The sequence below is a fragment of the Aristolochia californica genome, unplaced genomic scaffold (assembly GCF_029961685.1).
Source record: "Aristolochia californica isolate CCGP_79_NKW_82.1479 unplaced genomic scaffold, dmAriCali1.0.hap1 SCAF_9, whole genome shotgun sequence".
NCBI lineage: Eukaryota > Viridiplantae > Streptophyta > Magnoliopsida > Piperales > Aristolochiaceae > Aristolochia > Aristolochia californica.
The window spans coordinates 9,539,997-9,557,120 of record NW_027182290.1 but is presented as its reverse complement, the minus strand read 5'-3'; the positions used below and the strand labels follow the sequence as shown (position 1 = coordinate 9,557,120).

Sequence of the window (17,124 nt, the reverse complement as noted above, 5' to 3'; positions counted from 1 at the left end):
TGAAGACTACAAGTAAGATGTGAACAAGAAGAAGATGAATCAACACAACACAATCAAAATTTCTTTTTCAAACACACAAGTTTCTTGACCAAGATTATTTCCAAAGTGAAGTTACAAACATCAGTTTGAGGGGGAGTGTTAAAGGACACCCACATGCATAGGGGTGGAATGACTAGTAAATAGGAAAAATTTCAAAGAGATGGCATAGAATTGTTATTATTCAAGTTGGTGTACGTCCTCTTAAGTCTTTTTTCTTTTGAAACATGTAGACTTAAGGGCATTGTAGTAACTATAAACACAAGTACACAACTATAAATATAGCCACAAGGCATGGGGTAGAGCAATAAAGCCTCCTCCTCTTGGCTCAAATTCATCCATATGAGTTTCTCTCCTTTCCTCTTATTTCTCTCCCATGATTTCTTCTCTCCTCTCTCCCAAGAGCTAGAGTTCCTCTCTTATTTACTTCCCTTGAGATCTCTTACGTGTTTGTGCTGGCCTTGGAAATCAACACCAACTAACTGTTGAAACCAAACAACATCAACATTACTCTTAGGTCTGCCACACAACTTAACATTAGGTTCCATCGGTGTATCATCTGGCTTACATCCAAGCATCATAATTTACTTGAACAGATCAAGTACATACTTCATCTGTGATAGAATTATACCATGCCTAGACTGAACACCTTCAATCCTAGGCAGAACTTGAGAAGTCTGAGGTTTCTGATTTGGAACTCCTTTATGTCATGATTAACAAGCTGAATGCCACTAAGATCACTGCCTATAATAACAATGTCATCCACATACACAGCCATAAGGATGTTTCCCTCAGTGGTGTTTTTGGTGGAAGCTAAGTAGTCACTTCCTCACATCTTGAACACAAACTTTGTAACCACTGTGGTAAATATGTCAAACCAAGCCCGAGGAGATTTCCTTAACCATTTGATATACTTGCTCCCCCTCAACCACATAACTTGGTGGTTGGCACATGTAGACTTCTTTAGATTGAGTCCCATTCAAGGAAGCATTCTTGACATCTAACTTATGGAGCTCCCATTTAAAATTGGCCGCAAGGGAAATGAGAACCCGAACAGAGTTCATTTTTTCAATGGGGGAAACAGTTTCATCATAATCAATACCGTAAGACTATGTATAACTTTTAGCAACCAGTCGAGCCATGTATTGAGAAAAAGAGCCATCTGGATTATACTTGAATGAGAATACCAATTTTCACCCAAGTGCCTTCTTTCCATGTGGAAGAGGAACCAAATTCCAAGTGGACTTATTGTACATAGCTTGCATTTCTGCATCCTTTGCATCTTTCCTCCTTGGATCATGTAAAACTTCCTCATAATAGGTGGGGATAGTGGAAGAGGATGTTGCAGACAAAAAAGAAACACAACTTGGAGACAAATGTTGAGTGAAAACACAATAAGGGATAGGGCATGAAGTGGATGGTGGTCTAACAACTATGGAATAGGGCTCTTTGCAAAGATCTATAGGCTGAGTGTCATAAGGTGGACCACAAACCAGTGGAGAGGAAGGAGAACATACCTAGGGATCATAAAAAACTCCACCAGTTACTGAGCAGTTGTTGTAGAGAGAGGATCCTCAGATGGCCAGTCCTTAGTTTGAAAATCATAATCCACTTGAGTAAGTGGCTTGGACATCCTTGCAGATGGTGTAAAATTAGGAGGAGAGCTAGCTGTGAAATTGGGTTGATTCTTAGAAAAAGGAATCATCGTCCGAGATAAACGTTTTCTTCAAGGATGGAGAGTAAAAAACATAACCCTTTTGAGTGTTTGAATACCCCATGAAAATGCACTTTATAGTTGGGGAAGAAATTACTTTGGTGAGGCCCTAAGTGATGAACAAAAGATGTGCACCCAAAGTAAATAACTGAATCAGGAAACCATTTTGAGAAGGGAGCGGCACCTTGTAGCACACTCGATGACATACCATTAATCAAAAACACATAGTGAGGACTGCATAGGGCCAATAAAATTGAGGAACATGCATAGATAGCATAATACTACAACCAACCTCTACAAGATGTCAATGTTTTCTTTCTGAGATACCATTTTGTTGAGGTGTATAAACACATAAGGATTGGTGAATGATCCCTTTTTCCTTGCAAAAAAACTGAAAGGTGGAGAAAAAATATTCTTTCATTTTATTAGACCGAAATATTGTTACCTTGGTGTTGAACTATGTTGATTTTTTGGACTCCATGGATTTAGCTCATGGAGAAAAAGAGAGTGTTATAGACCCAATAGTGGGTCGAGTCAGGCTAAGACACCGTGGCTGAGTCAATTACTCTGAGTGAGTTAGCTATGTAGCTATTTAGTTTATCTTTATGTTAAATGCCGTAGAGGTGTAAAATCGTAATTCTCTTTGGAACCTTGGATCATGAGTCCAATTTAAGGGACGTCATGGAATGGAATGGATAAGTAGAAAAATTACAAGGATCTGTGTTCTCCTCACGAACCAAGGTCGGCGTTGCCCTGGAACCCTAGGTTGTAGACTCCCTCAAAGCCATAGGTTACGGACTCCCTTAGAGCCAGGTTATCCATCGTCGTTCTTCCTTACGATTCTTCTCTTCTTCGTTCTCTTCTTCTTCGTATCCTTCATCTTCCCCTGTGAAAATCCGTGGTGATTTGGGACCATAACAGTTTGGCATTAGAGGAGGTTCATGATGAGCTACTCTTCATTCTGAGATGAAAGAACCACAGAAATAACCGCAAAAATAATGTTGAAACTGGAAGCCTCATGCACAGAGTTAAGATCAGCAATTCAGGAGGAGATGAGTGTCATGTGCACAAAAATAATATCCAGAGCAGAGGAGATACTGCAGGCTTACAGTGAAAAACCTAAGAGGGGGGCCGAATTCGATGCTCTTCGGGATAAAGACTTAGAGCAAAGGGTCGTCGTTGTGGAAGAAGACGTTTGACCTCGACTCTATTCGGAAAAGCCCGATTCTGAAGTCGTTCAGCCTCAAACCTCTTCGGAAAATGCCAATGTGGGTTCACAGGTTTTTGTTCGACCTAATTCCTTCGAACGTGGAACTACCGAGCCGAAACCCACCGTCATGAAAACCGAAGTCAGGGAGAATGGCAATCCCAAACCGAGAAGCTCCAAGACAAATCTTGGCCAGATGACTCTTTTATTCACCGTCGGGACAAGCTTCCTACAGTAGTTCTTCTAGGCGACGTAGGTGGTGGAAACAGGACAGATCCAAATTCCCATAAAATTGATGCCCAGTGTGCCCAAGAATCAGCTGTCATCCAGCTTGTACCATGGTCCTCAACTCATCGACATCAATGCCAGGTGAGTTTTAAAATTCCTCTGTCCAGCATGTAAGAATTGGGGAAAAGCAACCTCTGTTTTGGGATACCGATCAACAGCAGCGAAATTTATATTGTGGGGATTGGGAAAAAAAATTTCCGCCGGTTTCAGTGGTGAGCATTCTTTTAGTTGGTCTAAGGGTACACCCACCCTCCCTTACAAGCTTAAGCTCGAATTTTATGGGGACCCTGTAGAATATCAGCAACTTCGTTTCAATGTCTTGGACGTTGGTAGTCAGGACACGATCTGAACTTTGTGGAGACCTTACTACAAAAACTCCCCAGAAAAGCTACCTCTGCACAGAGTGGAAACAACACCCCACTCATCTACTGTTTTTTAAAATTCTGCCAAGGACATGCTAGAACAAAAGTGCATTTTTGGAGAGGGTCATCAAAAGTGCGGATGGAGTAGAGGTTTCAGAAATTGCTAGAACACCTAATAGCAAGACGAGGGATGTTATTGCGAGAGGAGTTCCTTCTGTGACAGTTATATCAACAGAATATTTGCCTACATATGTTCCATTACTAATCCTGTCAGAAGGTAAATCTAGCATCTTTCCTGCTGATTTGGTCCTGCCATTCCGACCAGTTGGTGTCACTTATGTCAAAAGCCCCACTACAGAAGACTTGAAATCTTACACAACGCCACGTGATTACACACATATACATGTTATTGGTGGGAACTTGGCTGATCCAGTGTTCTCAGAAATAGACTACCAACTGATGTTATCAGAAGCAGGCTACAAGCTCAAGACTATTGCTCACTCACATTCCTGTACCGTAACAACCACATGGTTTGGGCTTTGTTGAGGAAAGGTTGGGCACCGCGGAGGACCATTGTTCTTTGCAGCTGGGATGCTGAAGAGTTTGGCATGATTGGATCAATTGAATGGGTTGAGGAGAATCTTGAGAATTTAAGATCTAAAGCTATAGCCTACCTGAATGTTGATTGTGCTGTGCAAGGGCCCGATCTCTTTGTACGTGCTTCTCCGCAACTAGATGATCTCCTTTTTGAAGTTGTTAAGAACGTTAACGATCCAGATGTAGATGACAAGACAGTTTATCAGACATGGACTCTTGCTAATAACGACACTCATATTAAAAGGTATAGTGATGTGGGCTCCGACTTTGCTGCTTTTGTTCAACATGCTAGGGTTCCTTATGTTAATTTGTACTATGGAAAAGATTTTCCAGTGTATCACACGGCATTTGACACTTTTGAATGGATGAAGAAATATGGAGATCCATTGTTTCACCGTCATGTGGTAGTTGCAGAACTTTGGGGACTTTTAACACTTCACTTGGCTGACAGTTCAATTTTACCTTTCAATTATCTTTCCAATGCAGCGCAATTGCAGGAACATAGGAAGAAGCTGAGTTCAATATTTGATCGTGGAATTTCTTTATATCCCATAGATATGGCCATCGAGGAATGGATAGGTGCAGCACATGAAACAGAGAAGAAGGCTTCAAATCTAGGCGAGAGAAAGGCATTGGATGATTTCTCTGAGCTGAGGAAACAAATGCTACTTAATGACCAGATGATGCTCTCTGAAAGAGGCTTTTTGGCTGAAGATGGCCTCAAAGGAAGAATGTGGTTCCAACACTTGATATACTGTCCTCCTGGTGACTATAACTATGAGCTTTCTTTCTTCCCTGGAATAGCTGACGCCATATCTCAAGCCACAAAGATGTCAAAATGAGAAGAGCAAACAACAATTGAACAAGAGATTTGGAGGGTTGCCAGAGCCATTCAGAGGGCAGCCATTTCTCTCACGGGCAATATCACTTGAAACAGAACTTGTGTTGTGTACCCAAATTTTGCTTTTTATCAGTTTTTCTTGATTTTCAGTTTAGAAGGTTAGAACATGTCAGCATCGTATACAAGAATTAGACATGTTTTATCAAAGAAATTTCAGTGAAAAAAAAAATTAAATTGTTTCTTTTGCAGGTGTAACCAACAAGACTGTTATAGTCCTGGGGTTAAGTACCTATGTCTTCCGCTCCTAACAGGCTGGTCTTTTGGGTAGTATTGGCTAGGTGCTTAACATTTGGTATCAGAGCAGGAACACTAGCTCGCATGGAGAAGGTATACAATTCCGCGGACAAACTATGCAAAGAATTTTGAGAAGCACGAGCATTATATGAAATTTTCATGGAATGTTGGACAAGAGAGCCACGCGCTGCCGCAAAATAGGTCACACGACCTGAATTCTCCGAGCACGACAGCGGCACAGAAGAAGATGCAGAAGCTCTCTCAGACGAACAGAAGACTGTCTCGAGAAAGCTCTCCAAAAATCCAAAATTTGACGGGGGAGACACCGGAATTTCAAAAACGGAAGGGGCTCACCCTTTCCCAATGGACACCGTGCGTATCACCGAACCAAAGCTACAGCGGGGAGGTGATTTCCTAACAGAGGAAATTCCGAAATCGTCGGCACCAGAGGATTTGGGGGTGACCGAAAATCCGAAATTGGAGGGGAATAGGAAATTCCGTCAGCGACGTAGGCGAAATTTTCGACGGAATTTCCGCTGGTCTCTATTCCGAGGGGCTGAGAAACAGAGGTTCTCTTTCTCGGCAATGCTCCCAGCGGCGAAGCCCCAATGGGCTTCTCTTCGCCATCGGTGAAGCAGGATAGATCATCGGCGTCGTAATCGACTTTTCCACAAGGGATCTTGGTTCTGAGAGGCTGAGCAACGACGATTCACAAGTTTTCGAGAGCCATCTGTCTCGAAAACTATCCAGGCGGCGAAGCCCCGACGGGCTGCGATTCGCCACCGAAAAATCAGGCAACTCCGTCGGTGCCGGGAGAGAGGAAGGAGACATCCGTCGTCGGCCTTCGTCGGTGCTGTGAGGACAGAATCCGCCGGCCGCAGCGTTCGGGAGCTACCGAAGGAAGAAGATGACTCCCGATTAAATTTTCCTAACTTAGGAAAATTTAATTGGCCCGGTCCGCTGAGTCGCACGCCGGACCGGGTTTCGGAACCGAGTAAACTCAGGTTAACTTAGACCGGCCCAAAAAAAAGAAAAAAAAAGTGGGCAAACAGAGGGGGGGTCATAGCTATCGCGGATGCTACTACGGCACCGGTGGAGACGTCGGCATACAGACACTACTTCCGAGCTTGAGGACAAGCTCATCTTCCAAGGTGGTGTAATGTTATGCACGCAATAATATTATTATTTTAGTGTTTTCTTTAATTTACTTTATTTTATTTCAGTTTTAGGTCATAGGGGTATTTTTGGAATATTTTATTAAACCCTAACAGGGTGAACCCTATTTAAGGGGTAAGAGTAATGAGAAAAGAAAATCATTGAAGTATTAAGAATTAGGTTAAATCTAGCGTAGAGAGGCTTAGAGTTCTCCTCAACGAGCTCTAGGTTATCAAGCTTCCCTTTGGCTTGATCTTCGTTTTCGTCTTCCCCATGTCTTCCTACTACCCCTACGGTAATGCCTGGAAGACTCGTAACACGTGGCAGACCGCAGATCCTCCCAAAGAATCCACGTGTCAGATCTGGGACCATAACAACAAGCCAATACTACCCAAAAGACCGGCCTGTTAGGAGCAGAAGACATAGGTACTTAACCCCAGGACTATAACAAAGACCACTTCGGATCCCCCCAAATTTACGACGGACACCGTTCAAGTGGGCTACTTGCATTGATGTAGATTAGTTAGGCAAGCCTACCCTACCTTCGAGCTCGCGGACAAGCTCGTTATCTAGGAGGGGTGTGATGTTATGGACCCAATAGTGAGCCGAGTCAAGCTGAGATATCGTGGCTGAGTCAATTACTCTTAATGAGTTAGCTATGTAGCCATTTAGTTTATCTTCATGTTAAATGCCACAGTGGGGCAAAATTGTAACTCTCTTTGGATCCTTGGATCATGAGTCCTATTTAAGGGACGTCATGGAATGAAATGGATAAGAAGAAAAATTACAAAGATTTGTGTTCTCCTCACGAACCAGGGTCGGCGTTCCCCTAGAACCCTAGGTTGCGGACTCCCTTAGAGTCGTAGGTTACGGACTCCCTTAGAGCCGGGTTATCCATCGCCGTTCTTCCCTACGATTCTTCTCCTCTTCGTTCTCTGCTTCTTTGTATCTCCTTCGTCTTCCCCTGTGAAAATCCGTGTTGATCTGGGACCATAACAGAGAGACACTCATTGGAGAAAACAGGAGGAAGAAGAGGTTATGGACTTATGTCCTAACTCTCCTAGTGGTATTCTTCCTGCCATCAATGTCTTGAGTACATAACCATGTAATCCCAAGTATGACTTTCTGAAACATATGGTTGAGTCTACAGTGCCTCTCAAATACCTGAGAATCCACTTCACTTCTTCCTAATGTTGCTTACCTAGATTACTTATATATCTGCTCAAAAATCCCACTACATGAGCTATATCTAGTCTAGTTCACACCATGGCATACATGAGACTGCCAATAGCAGAAGTATAAGGCACATTGGCCACGTTAGCTCGCTCCTGCTATGTAGAAGGTGACTGCTCCTTAGATAGCCTAAAGTGACTAGTCAAAGGAGTACTTACTGGGTTTGCGACATTCATGTTGAATTTGCTCAACACCTTCTTCACATATTCTTCTTGTGATAGTTTCAAGACATCAATATCCCTAGTAATCCTCATCCCAAGTATTTGTTTTGCAAAACCTAAATCTTTCATTGCAAACTTCTTGAGCAACTCTCTTTGCAACTTTTCTATTTTGTGTTTACAAACACCTACTATCAACATGTCATCAACATATAGCAGTAGAATAATATAGGAGTCAACAAACTTTTTCACATAACAACAATGATCTGCCAGACACATCAAGAAAACATTACTACTCATAAAGGTGTCAAACTTCTTATACCACTATCTTTGAGCTTGTTTAAGATCATACAAGCTCTTTTGAGTTTGCACACCATTTTCTCCTTTCCTAGTTCTTTGAAACCGTCTGGCTGCATCATGTAAATTTATTCCTCCAAATCACCTTGAAGAAAGGTTGTCTTTACATCCAACTACTCTAAGTTCAAGTCTTTATTTGCCACTAGTCCAAGCATTATTCTAATAGTAGTCAATTTCACTACTGGAGAGAAAATCTCAGTGTAGTCAATGCCTTCTTTTTGTTGAAAACCTTTTACCACCAATCTTGCCTTGTACTACTTGTTGCCATCATGTTTGTCTTTTATTTGGTACACCCATTTATTCTACAATGCCTTCTTCCCTTTTGGTAACTCAGTTAACTACCATGTCTGATTGGATAACATTGAATCCACCTTGTCCTTCATGGCTGACTCCCACTTGGTTGATTCATCAACTTGCATGGCTTCTTCATAACTCTCTGGTTCACGTTTATCCAGTGCAGAGGAGTACCTCTGTGGTGGTCTGCTAGTTTATGCAAATCTCCTGATTTCAATCACAAGAATGTTCTGATTTACTTATGGGGGTATGTTTTCCTAGTCTTCTTAAGCGACATTCTCCATCTAAATATCAGAAAGATCTCTCAACTGACTCACTTCAGACTTCTTGGCTTCATCACTTGTGCTCATGGACTCTGTTTACAACCTGCCTTTATACATGTCACCTTCATTAAAGATCACATCCTTGCTCCTGATAACCTGACGACTTTGGTCATCCCAGAAGCGAAAACCAAACTCAGTACCACCATAGCTAATAAGAAACATATCTTAGATTTAGCATCAAATTTATTTCTAATAACATAATCAATATGAATATAAGAAACACAACCAAAAACTTTCAAGAAAGAAAGGTTTACGCTCCGGACCTCTGCCGGTATTTTGAAATCCAATGGTGTTGAGGGACCTCTGTTGATCAAATAGGAACTGGTGCTAATAGCCTCAGACTAGAACATCTTTGGCAATCCCTCATGTAATATCATAATCCTAGCACGCTCGTTCAAAGTTTTGTTCATCCTCTCAGCCACACCATTCTATTGAGGTTTTCTAGGAATGGTCTTCTTCATCTTGATTCTATTATCTACACAGTCCGCTTGAAATCATCATCTATGTATTCTCCCCCATATCTGACTGTAGAGACTTCACTTTCAAATCTGTCTCATTCTCAACCATTGCTCTCCATCTCTTGAAGGTATCAAAGACATCAGATTTCTTTTTTAGGAAATAAACCCATAGCTTTCTACTTAAATCATCGATAAATGTCACATAGTAGTTATAACCGCCAAGGGAAGTAATAGTTGAAGGCCCCACACATCTGTATGAACCAACTCCAATTTTATTGTCTTTTTCTCCTTTCCAGCTTTAGAAAGGCTAACCCTTTTTTTCTTACCAAAAATACAGCCTTCACACAAACTATTGTTAGTAGTTTTAAACCCTGGTAGCTTCACTTTGGACTGAAGCACCTTCATTCCCTTCTCACTCATATGACTGAGCCTATAATGCCACAAGTCAAAATCAGTAACAGCATCAACAACTACAAACGTATCTCTTCAATTGGAAGTGATATAAAGAGTTCTAGTTTTAACTCTTCGTGCAACAACCATGGCTCCCTTAGTGACTTTTTAGGCAACACCATTAAAGCTCACATTATGACCTTCATCATCAAGCTGCCTTACTAAAATCAGATTATGCATCAGTTTTGGTACATGACTCGCCTTGTGAACTTTCCACACCGACCCATTTGACATCCTCAAACTAACATTACCAATACCAACAATATCCAAAGGTTCTCCATCAGCAAGATACACCATCCCGTGATCTCCAACAACAAAATTCTCCATGATCTCATGATGTGCAGTGGTGTGAAAAGAAGCTCTTAAATCTAACACCCAAGAGTCAATGGGGCTATCAACCGACAAGAGTAAACCATCTTGTAATTCTTCAGTCACGTATTTGTAGCATTGTTTTCTTTTCATCCTTCTTGAGTGTTCTGCAGTTCTTCTTTACGTGACTAGACTTGTCATAATTCCAGCACTCCACATTCCTTCTGAATTTGGACCTGCTTCTCCCATTCCTTGTCTTCCCTCTATCATTGCTTTTGTTGGAATTCCTCTTGATGTTCCTGCCCCTAGTATCGACACTTAGGGCAGAATTTGATGTCGACGATTCTCCAAAGTCCTTTCTTTGAACTTCCTCTACAAGAATGGTATCCCAATCATCATTAAAAATCAACTTTCCATTGCCTACAAAGTTGCTGACCATAGCCCTCATAGGCTCCCAACAATTTGTTATAGACACCACAAGAATTAAAGCACAAACTTCATCATCAAATTTAATTTGAACGGAGGTCAATTAATTAACAATCGTGCTAAACTCTTTCAAATGCAATGCAACTATGGTATTTTTTGTGATCTTTAAATTGAAGAGTTTTTCATGAGATGTACCTTATTATTTGTGGAAGGCTTCTCATACATGTCAGATAGAATCTTCTTCATCCCCACTATTGTTTTCTTCAATGCCACATTGTGAGCAATGTTCTTCGACACTATTAACCGGATTACTCCCAACACCTTTTTATCGAGGAGATTTCACACATCATCTTTCATACCTTCTGGCTTCATATCCATAATTGGATCAAGCAGCTTTTTACAGTATAGATAATTTTCAATCTGCATTCTCCAGAATGCAAAATCCATACCATCGAACTTGTTGATTTCAAACGCCGATTCTTCTCCACCGGCCATTGCTCTCAATCACAATCCAAATTTCTGATACCACTTGTTAGGAATTAGACCCCCTAATTCCAAACTAACGAGAGCAATAATAATAATCATGGAAGAAAGGAAAAAAAATCACGAAAAAATTAAGATTTATATAGGTTCACCTCAAGGTGAGACTACATCCTTGTTGGAAGATGGGCTCAAGCCCACAAGCTCAAGACTAGAAGCCCACACGTCAAAGGAGTGGCATAAGGGTAAAATATGACACTTTCCATAAAGATGGCATAAAGATGTAAATACGTGCTCTTTTTATGTCTTGTGTTTTATCAAGTTGTAGCCCTAAGGGCATTGTAAAACTATAAATAAAGGCATTGGCTAAGAGGTAGAGCATTGAAGCCCTCTCCACTTTTTCCAGAAATTCGTCTAGCCTCCCTCATTTTTGGTTGATGCCATCTCTTCTTCCCTTAATCCAAACTCTCTCCCTGTAAGTCCTTCTTCTTCTTCCTCGTTGATCTAAAGTTCTTCTCATGGGATCCTAAATTCTACATGGTATCAGAGCAAGGAGTTTAGGATCCCTCTTGATGAAGTAGTTATGAATGTTTTTCCAATAAGTTGTTCATAAAAGGAGTTCAGCCATGAAGAGATAAGTTAATTTTGACCTTCATTTACATACTCCTTCTTTATGTTTTTTTTTTCTTCTTCTTGAATTCTGTATCACATCAAGTGAAGATAATCTTCATATGAGACGTTGTGAAGATTTATCTTTTATGACTAAGATTATGCTATAGTCTTGATCTTCTTGTAGATCAATTACAAGCTTGATCAAGATCAATTGCTACAAGTGTCTTATCAAGATTGATGATTTGAGATTCAATTACCTTTATGTAACTTGGATCAATTTTCTTTGAGGTGGAATTCAAGCACATGTAGCTGTAAATTATCTCACTTGACGTTGCTTATGGGATTGTGTTATGTTGTTGGAGGACTATGTTGGAAGATAAGGTTAAGCCCAAATGACCAAGGAAGGCCCACATATGTAAGATTATTATAAGATGGGTCACACGACCAAGGAAGGACCACAAGATGGTCCCAAGCCCATAAGAAGTAGGACCCACAATGATTACCATGAGCTGGCATCATTATCACATCAGTTGGAAGATCAAGAAGGACTCATAAAAGTATCTTTATCTTAGGGTCACGACCAAGAAGAGTTTTAGTTTGAGTTATGTTTGTCTTTTATCTATATTGAGTTATTTAATTATGTAAGGACTTATCTTTAAGTGTTAGAGTTTGGGTATAATTGGGACAAGGGTAGTTTTATTGTAATTGAACTCTACTACCTTCCTCTATTTTAAATAGAGGTTCATGTACTCAGATTATAACAAGTTATTGATGCCAAATGAAGTATTTCACTTTTCCATAAATTCAACATGGTATCAGAGCAAGTTCTATGAGTTGACTTGGTCAACTCATGGAGGTAATGTGATCCTTTTCTCTAAACCCTAAACCCTAGGTCTAGGTTCGTAATTATTTTTTCAGACCCTACACCCATAATTTCCTTTGCATTTTTTACCTCCATACGGAGTTTTTAATATTTCAAATTCTATATTGACGAAAATATATTTGATTCTAATTTCCAAATAAGAATGATTTGTTCCAATCGGAGTTATATACAGAGAGTTATCGATATTTGAATGAGCGAAGGTCAGATTACAAAAAGGTTCGAGCAGCAGCATCAATCTTCAGATTCTGAGGTATTTTTTTCTATCAAGAACTAGACTTTATATGGAGAAATATATATATCAAATGAAATATCTGTAAGTCTATTCTTTTACCTATTCAACCAATTTTTTATCTAAGTTATGTACAAAGAGAAATCGATATTGAAGCAGCAAAGGTCAGATTGAAAAAGAGGTTCGAGCGGCAGCAGAAAGCCTCAACTTTCGAGGTATTTTAAGCTATTAAGAAAGAGACTTTATATGGATAATTATATATCAAGAGAAATTTATTTAAGTCTACTTTCTGACCTATTCAACCAATTCTATGTATGATTTTTTTATAAGGAGATATTGATCTATGAAGAGTCAATGGTCGTTCTGGAAAAACAGGAGAAACAGAACTTAGTTCGACCAGATGATAGAGACCGAAACCTATCAGATTATTTATCTTATGATAATTATATTTTATGAAGAGATTTTATACTTGGATGAAATTTTTTTAAGTCTACTTTCATAAGGAAAAATTTCATGTCAATATGATCTATATTGAAAGATATATTCAAATTGGAAGAATCAAAGGTCATGATGGTATTCTGTTGTATTGAAAAATCCGAATTTATGCCAATTGTTTTGCGTCACATTTTGAGTTGATCAGGAAGATATCTCATTTCTCCATGGTTTGAGGGATTATTTATAAATCTCTGTTATTTGGGTTTATTACTACATCTATGATATTTGGTTCAAGCTGGGATTATTGCCATTACCCCAGCTTGAGTGAGAGAACTAGAAGAAGATCAAGAAAAAGGTATTTTATTCCTTATGTTATGGATAAGTTTATGTGACTAAAATATTCAAGAAAGGGGGAGCACAAAAGATAAAGCTTGTGCATCAAAGAAGAAATTTTTATATCAGATTATTTTATGGGTTCTTTGACAAAGTTTACTATTTGGTTCGTGTTATATGTGTTGGAAGATGGTCGTGTTATATTCAGCTGTAGCTATTATGTCTCTTTGGGGACATTATTATTGAATAAGAGGTGGCCTCATGTCATCATTTATTTTACCCCGTCAAAAAGATGAAAATTGTTTGTGGTTGGGAGTCCACGACGGAGGAACTTCATCCCCGTCAAAAAGATGAAAATTATTTGTGGTTGGAAGTCCATGATGGAGAAACTTATGATTATATCTATGTTATCCACCCCCTCCTCCCCCCCCCCCCCCCCCCCCGTCCCCCCGTAATGGCTTTTATGTCTCTTACCACTAGAGAATTGTTGTCTTGTGGAGGGACACAATGGTGGACACTTCAGAACAATGCCGAGAGACACAGTACCGATAGCAGTGGAGTGTCCCCTACATCCAACATTAAGACTGGAGTATGAAGCAATGGCTTACCGGCTAGGAGTGATTTTTACTTTCACTTATAATGTCGTAGGGCCTCATGGAAGGACGCAACAACATGAGGGGGAATGTTGAAAGATGAAGGTATATTGGAAGATGTGCTATTTTATACAAAAATATTTTATACATCATTTGTAGCAAGCTGGGAGTTCATGTTGAGGGGGGTGTTGGAAGATAAGGTCAAGCCAAAAAGACCAAGGAAGGCCCACATATGTAAGATTATTATAAGATGGGCCACACGACCAAGTAAGGCCCACAAGATGGGCCCAAGCCCATAAAAAGTAGGACCCACAATGATTACGATGAGCTGGCATCATTATCACATCAGTTGGAAGATCAAGAAGGACTCATAAAAGTATCTTTATCTTAGGGTCACGACCAAGAAGAATTTTAGTTTGAGTTATGTTTGTCTTTTATCTATATTGAGTTATTTGATTATGTTAGGACTTACCTTTAAGTGTTAGAGTTTAGGTGTAATTGGGACAAGGGTAGTTTTATTGTAATTGGAATCTACTACCTTCCTCTATTTTAAATAGAGGTTCATGTACTCTGATTACAACAAGTTATTGATGTCAATGAAGTATTTCAATTTTCCATAAATTCAACAGATCGTTATATGGTTAAAATTCCAGCACTTACTTATCTCTATTAATTTGCTGCTCTTGAACTTCAAGAATTACCATTTTTTTTTACGTTGAAGTATTCCCATGAGCTGAAGAAAAATTTGTTTTCAAGTGTCTGATTTGCCTCTAGGTTTTCTCTAAATAGTTTACTCTCAGTTTGTGTTAGAGTTTGGATTAAGACCTAAGAGTTTGCATCTATCCTCTCCTTTTTGTTTTTCTATAAGAATATAAGAGGAATTGAGTGATGGCTGGATCTTGTTCTCCCTTAAAAAAAGCACAAATTCATTGATGATTTAGTGTTTTCTCTCATGGATTTTTTTTTCTTTTTCCTCCATTGTTGGTGACTGATTTGGTCCATGGGTTCTTCAAATTACATTAAGTAATTGTTATTTGAAGAAGACCCTTGCAATTGACCTCAACATTTGCGTTGCCTCATCATGGAGAGTGGACATACAAGTAATAAGAGTGACATACTCCGCATTACTATGATTCCACTAAGAAGTTTTTCCAATTACCTTAGCTGGTCACAATCGGTACGGAGGGTTCTCATTACTCGTGACCTTTTCAGTCATGCTATCAAATTCCCTCCTATGATTGATGAAGAAGATGAAGCTTACCACAAGTGGGTTAAAAATGATAACATGGTTATTAGTTTGCTCATCAATAGCATGGAAGAGTATGTAACTAACAATGTGGTCCTCTTGGAAACAACCAAGGACATTTGGGACACATGTGCTAAACTCTACTCGAGTACGGCCTCCTTACAAAGATTATTCGATGTCTTACAAAGTACGCTGAAAACTAAACATTGAGATAACATTCATGAGTTTTTGGCTCGATTTCGGGGCCTTCTCCTAGAATGGAAAATAGCTCAGTCATACTCCACAGACATTTCGGGGCCTTGGCAGCTGCTATTTGCTTAAAAAAATATTAAGCCTTACCTTGAGGCTGCTAAGACCGAGCTTCTTAGTTCCCTTGCTCTTCCATCTTTCGATGACATCAATGCTACGTTGCTACAGATCCTTGATCCGTCTCCTCCTTCTTCTATTGATGCTCCATCTACTATGTTCTCTATTGAATTTAGGACCCCTTTACTGATATCTCGAGCAAGGTGAGAGAGGGAAAAAGAAAAGGAAAGGGAGAGAGAGCTCTCGGGTAGAGAAGAGAGAAGAGAGAAAAAGAAGAAAGAGTTTAGGCAAGAGAAGAACTTTTCACGAGAGAGAAGTGGAGAACTACTTCACTTTGATATTTTTTTTTAGTACAAGCACCTCTATTTATAGTAGAGGAAAGTAGTAGAGTCTGTTGAATTTATAGAAAAGATAAATACATCATTAACTTCATTAACTTATTATAATCAGAGTACATGAACCTCTATTTATAATAGAGGAAGGTAGTAGAGTCCAAATTACACCCAAACTCTAACACTTAAGGATAAGCCTTAGCATAATTAAATAACTCAATATAAATAAGAGACAAACATAACTCAAACTAAAACTCTTCTATGACGTGACCAAAAGACAAAGATGCCAGCTCGTGGTTATCTTTGTGAGTCCTTCTTGATCTTCCAACCAGCTTGTGTTTATCTTTGTGAGACCTTGTTGATCTTCCAACTTATGTGATAAGGATGTCAGCTCATGGTAATCATGGTGGGTCCTACTTCTTATGTGCTTGGGCCCATCTTGTGGGATTTTTTTTGTCATGTGACCCATCTTAGGATACTCTTAGACATGTGGGCCTGTTATGGTCCTGAATCTGACACAAGGATTCATTGTTACGGTTCCGGTTCAGCCATGGGGAATTGTAGAAAGACATGGTGGAATTATAGGGAGACATGGAGAGGAAGAAAAAAATCAAGCCAAAGGGAAGCTTGAAAACCCTAGAGCTCGTTGAGGAGAACTCTAAGCCTGTTTAACATAAAATTGACCTAAAATCAATGCTTGTCTTCCTCATTGCTCTTACCCCTTAAATAGGGTTCACTCTGTTAGGGTTTAATATAAAATATTACTAAAATACCCCTATAAATAAAATATTCCAAAAATACCCCTACAAATAAAATATTCCAAAAATACCTATGTGGCCTAAACTGAAATAAAATAAAGTAAATTAAATAAAAAAATAAAATAATAATGTTATTGTGTTCATAACATTACACCCCCCCTGGAAGAACGAGTTTGTCCTCAAGCTCAAAAGTAGGGTCTGTATACCGACATCTCCACCTGTTCCCAAGTGGCATCCGCAATAGCTATATCCGCCCTCTGGACACCCAGAACTGAAGCATTTCCTCTAGGAACAATTTTTTTCAACTGTAGGAAAGCGTTCCGAATGTCGCTACATCTCGCCCAATAGCAACGCTGCCCTCTCGTAGTCCTTGACTGGTGTGAAAGAGCCTCTTACTACGGCCCGCCATTGGCAA

General features: G+C 39.7%; 1 protein-coding gene across 1 annotated transcript; it reads left to right on the top strand.

Annotated features, from left to right (window-relative positions):
• The first annotated feature begins 4,134 nt into the window (after positions 1–4,134).
• On the top strand, positions 4,135–5,046 carry LOC137940625 (probable glutamate carboxypeptidase PLA3). The gene has a single exon (XM_068785778.1). It carries the CDS (start codon positions 4,135–4,137, stop codon positions 5,044–5,046), a length of 912 nt encoding a protein of 303 aa, XP_068641879.1.
• The last annotated feature ends 12,078 nt before the right edge of the window (positions 5,047–17,124 follow it).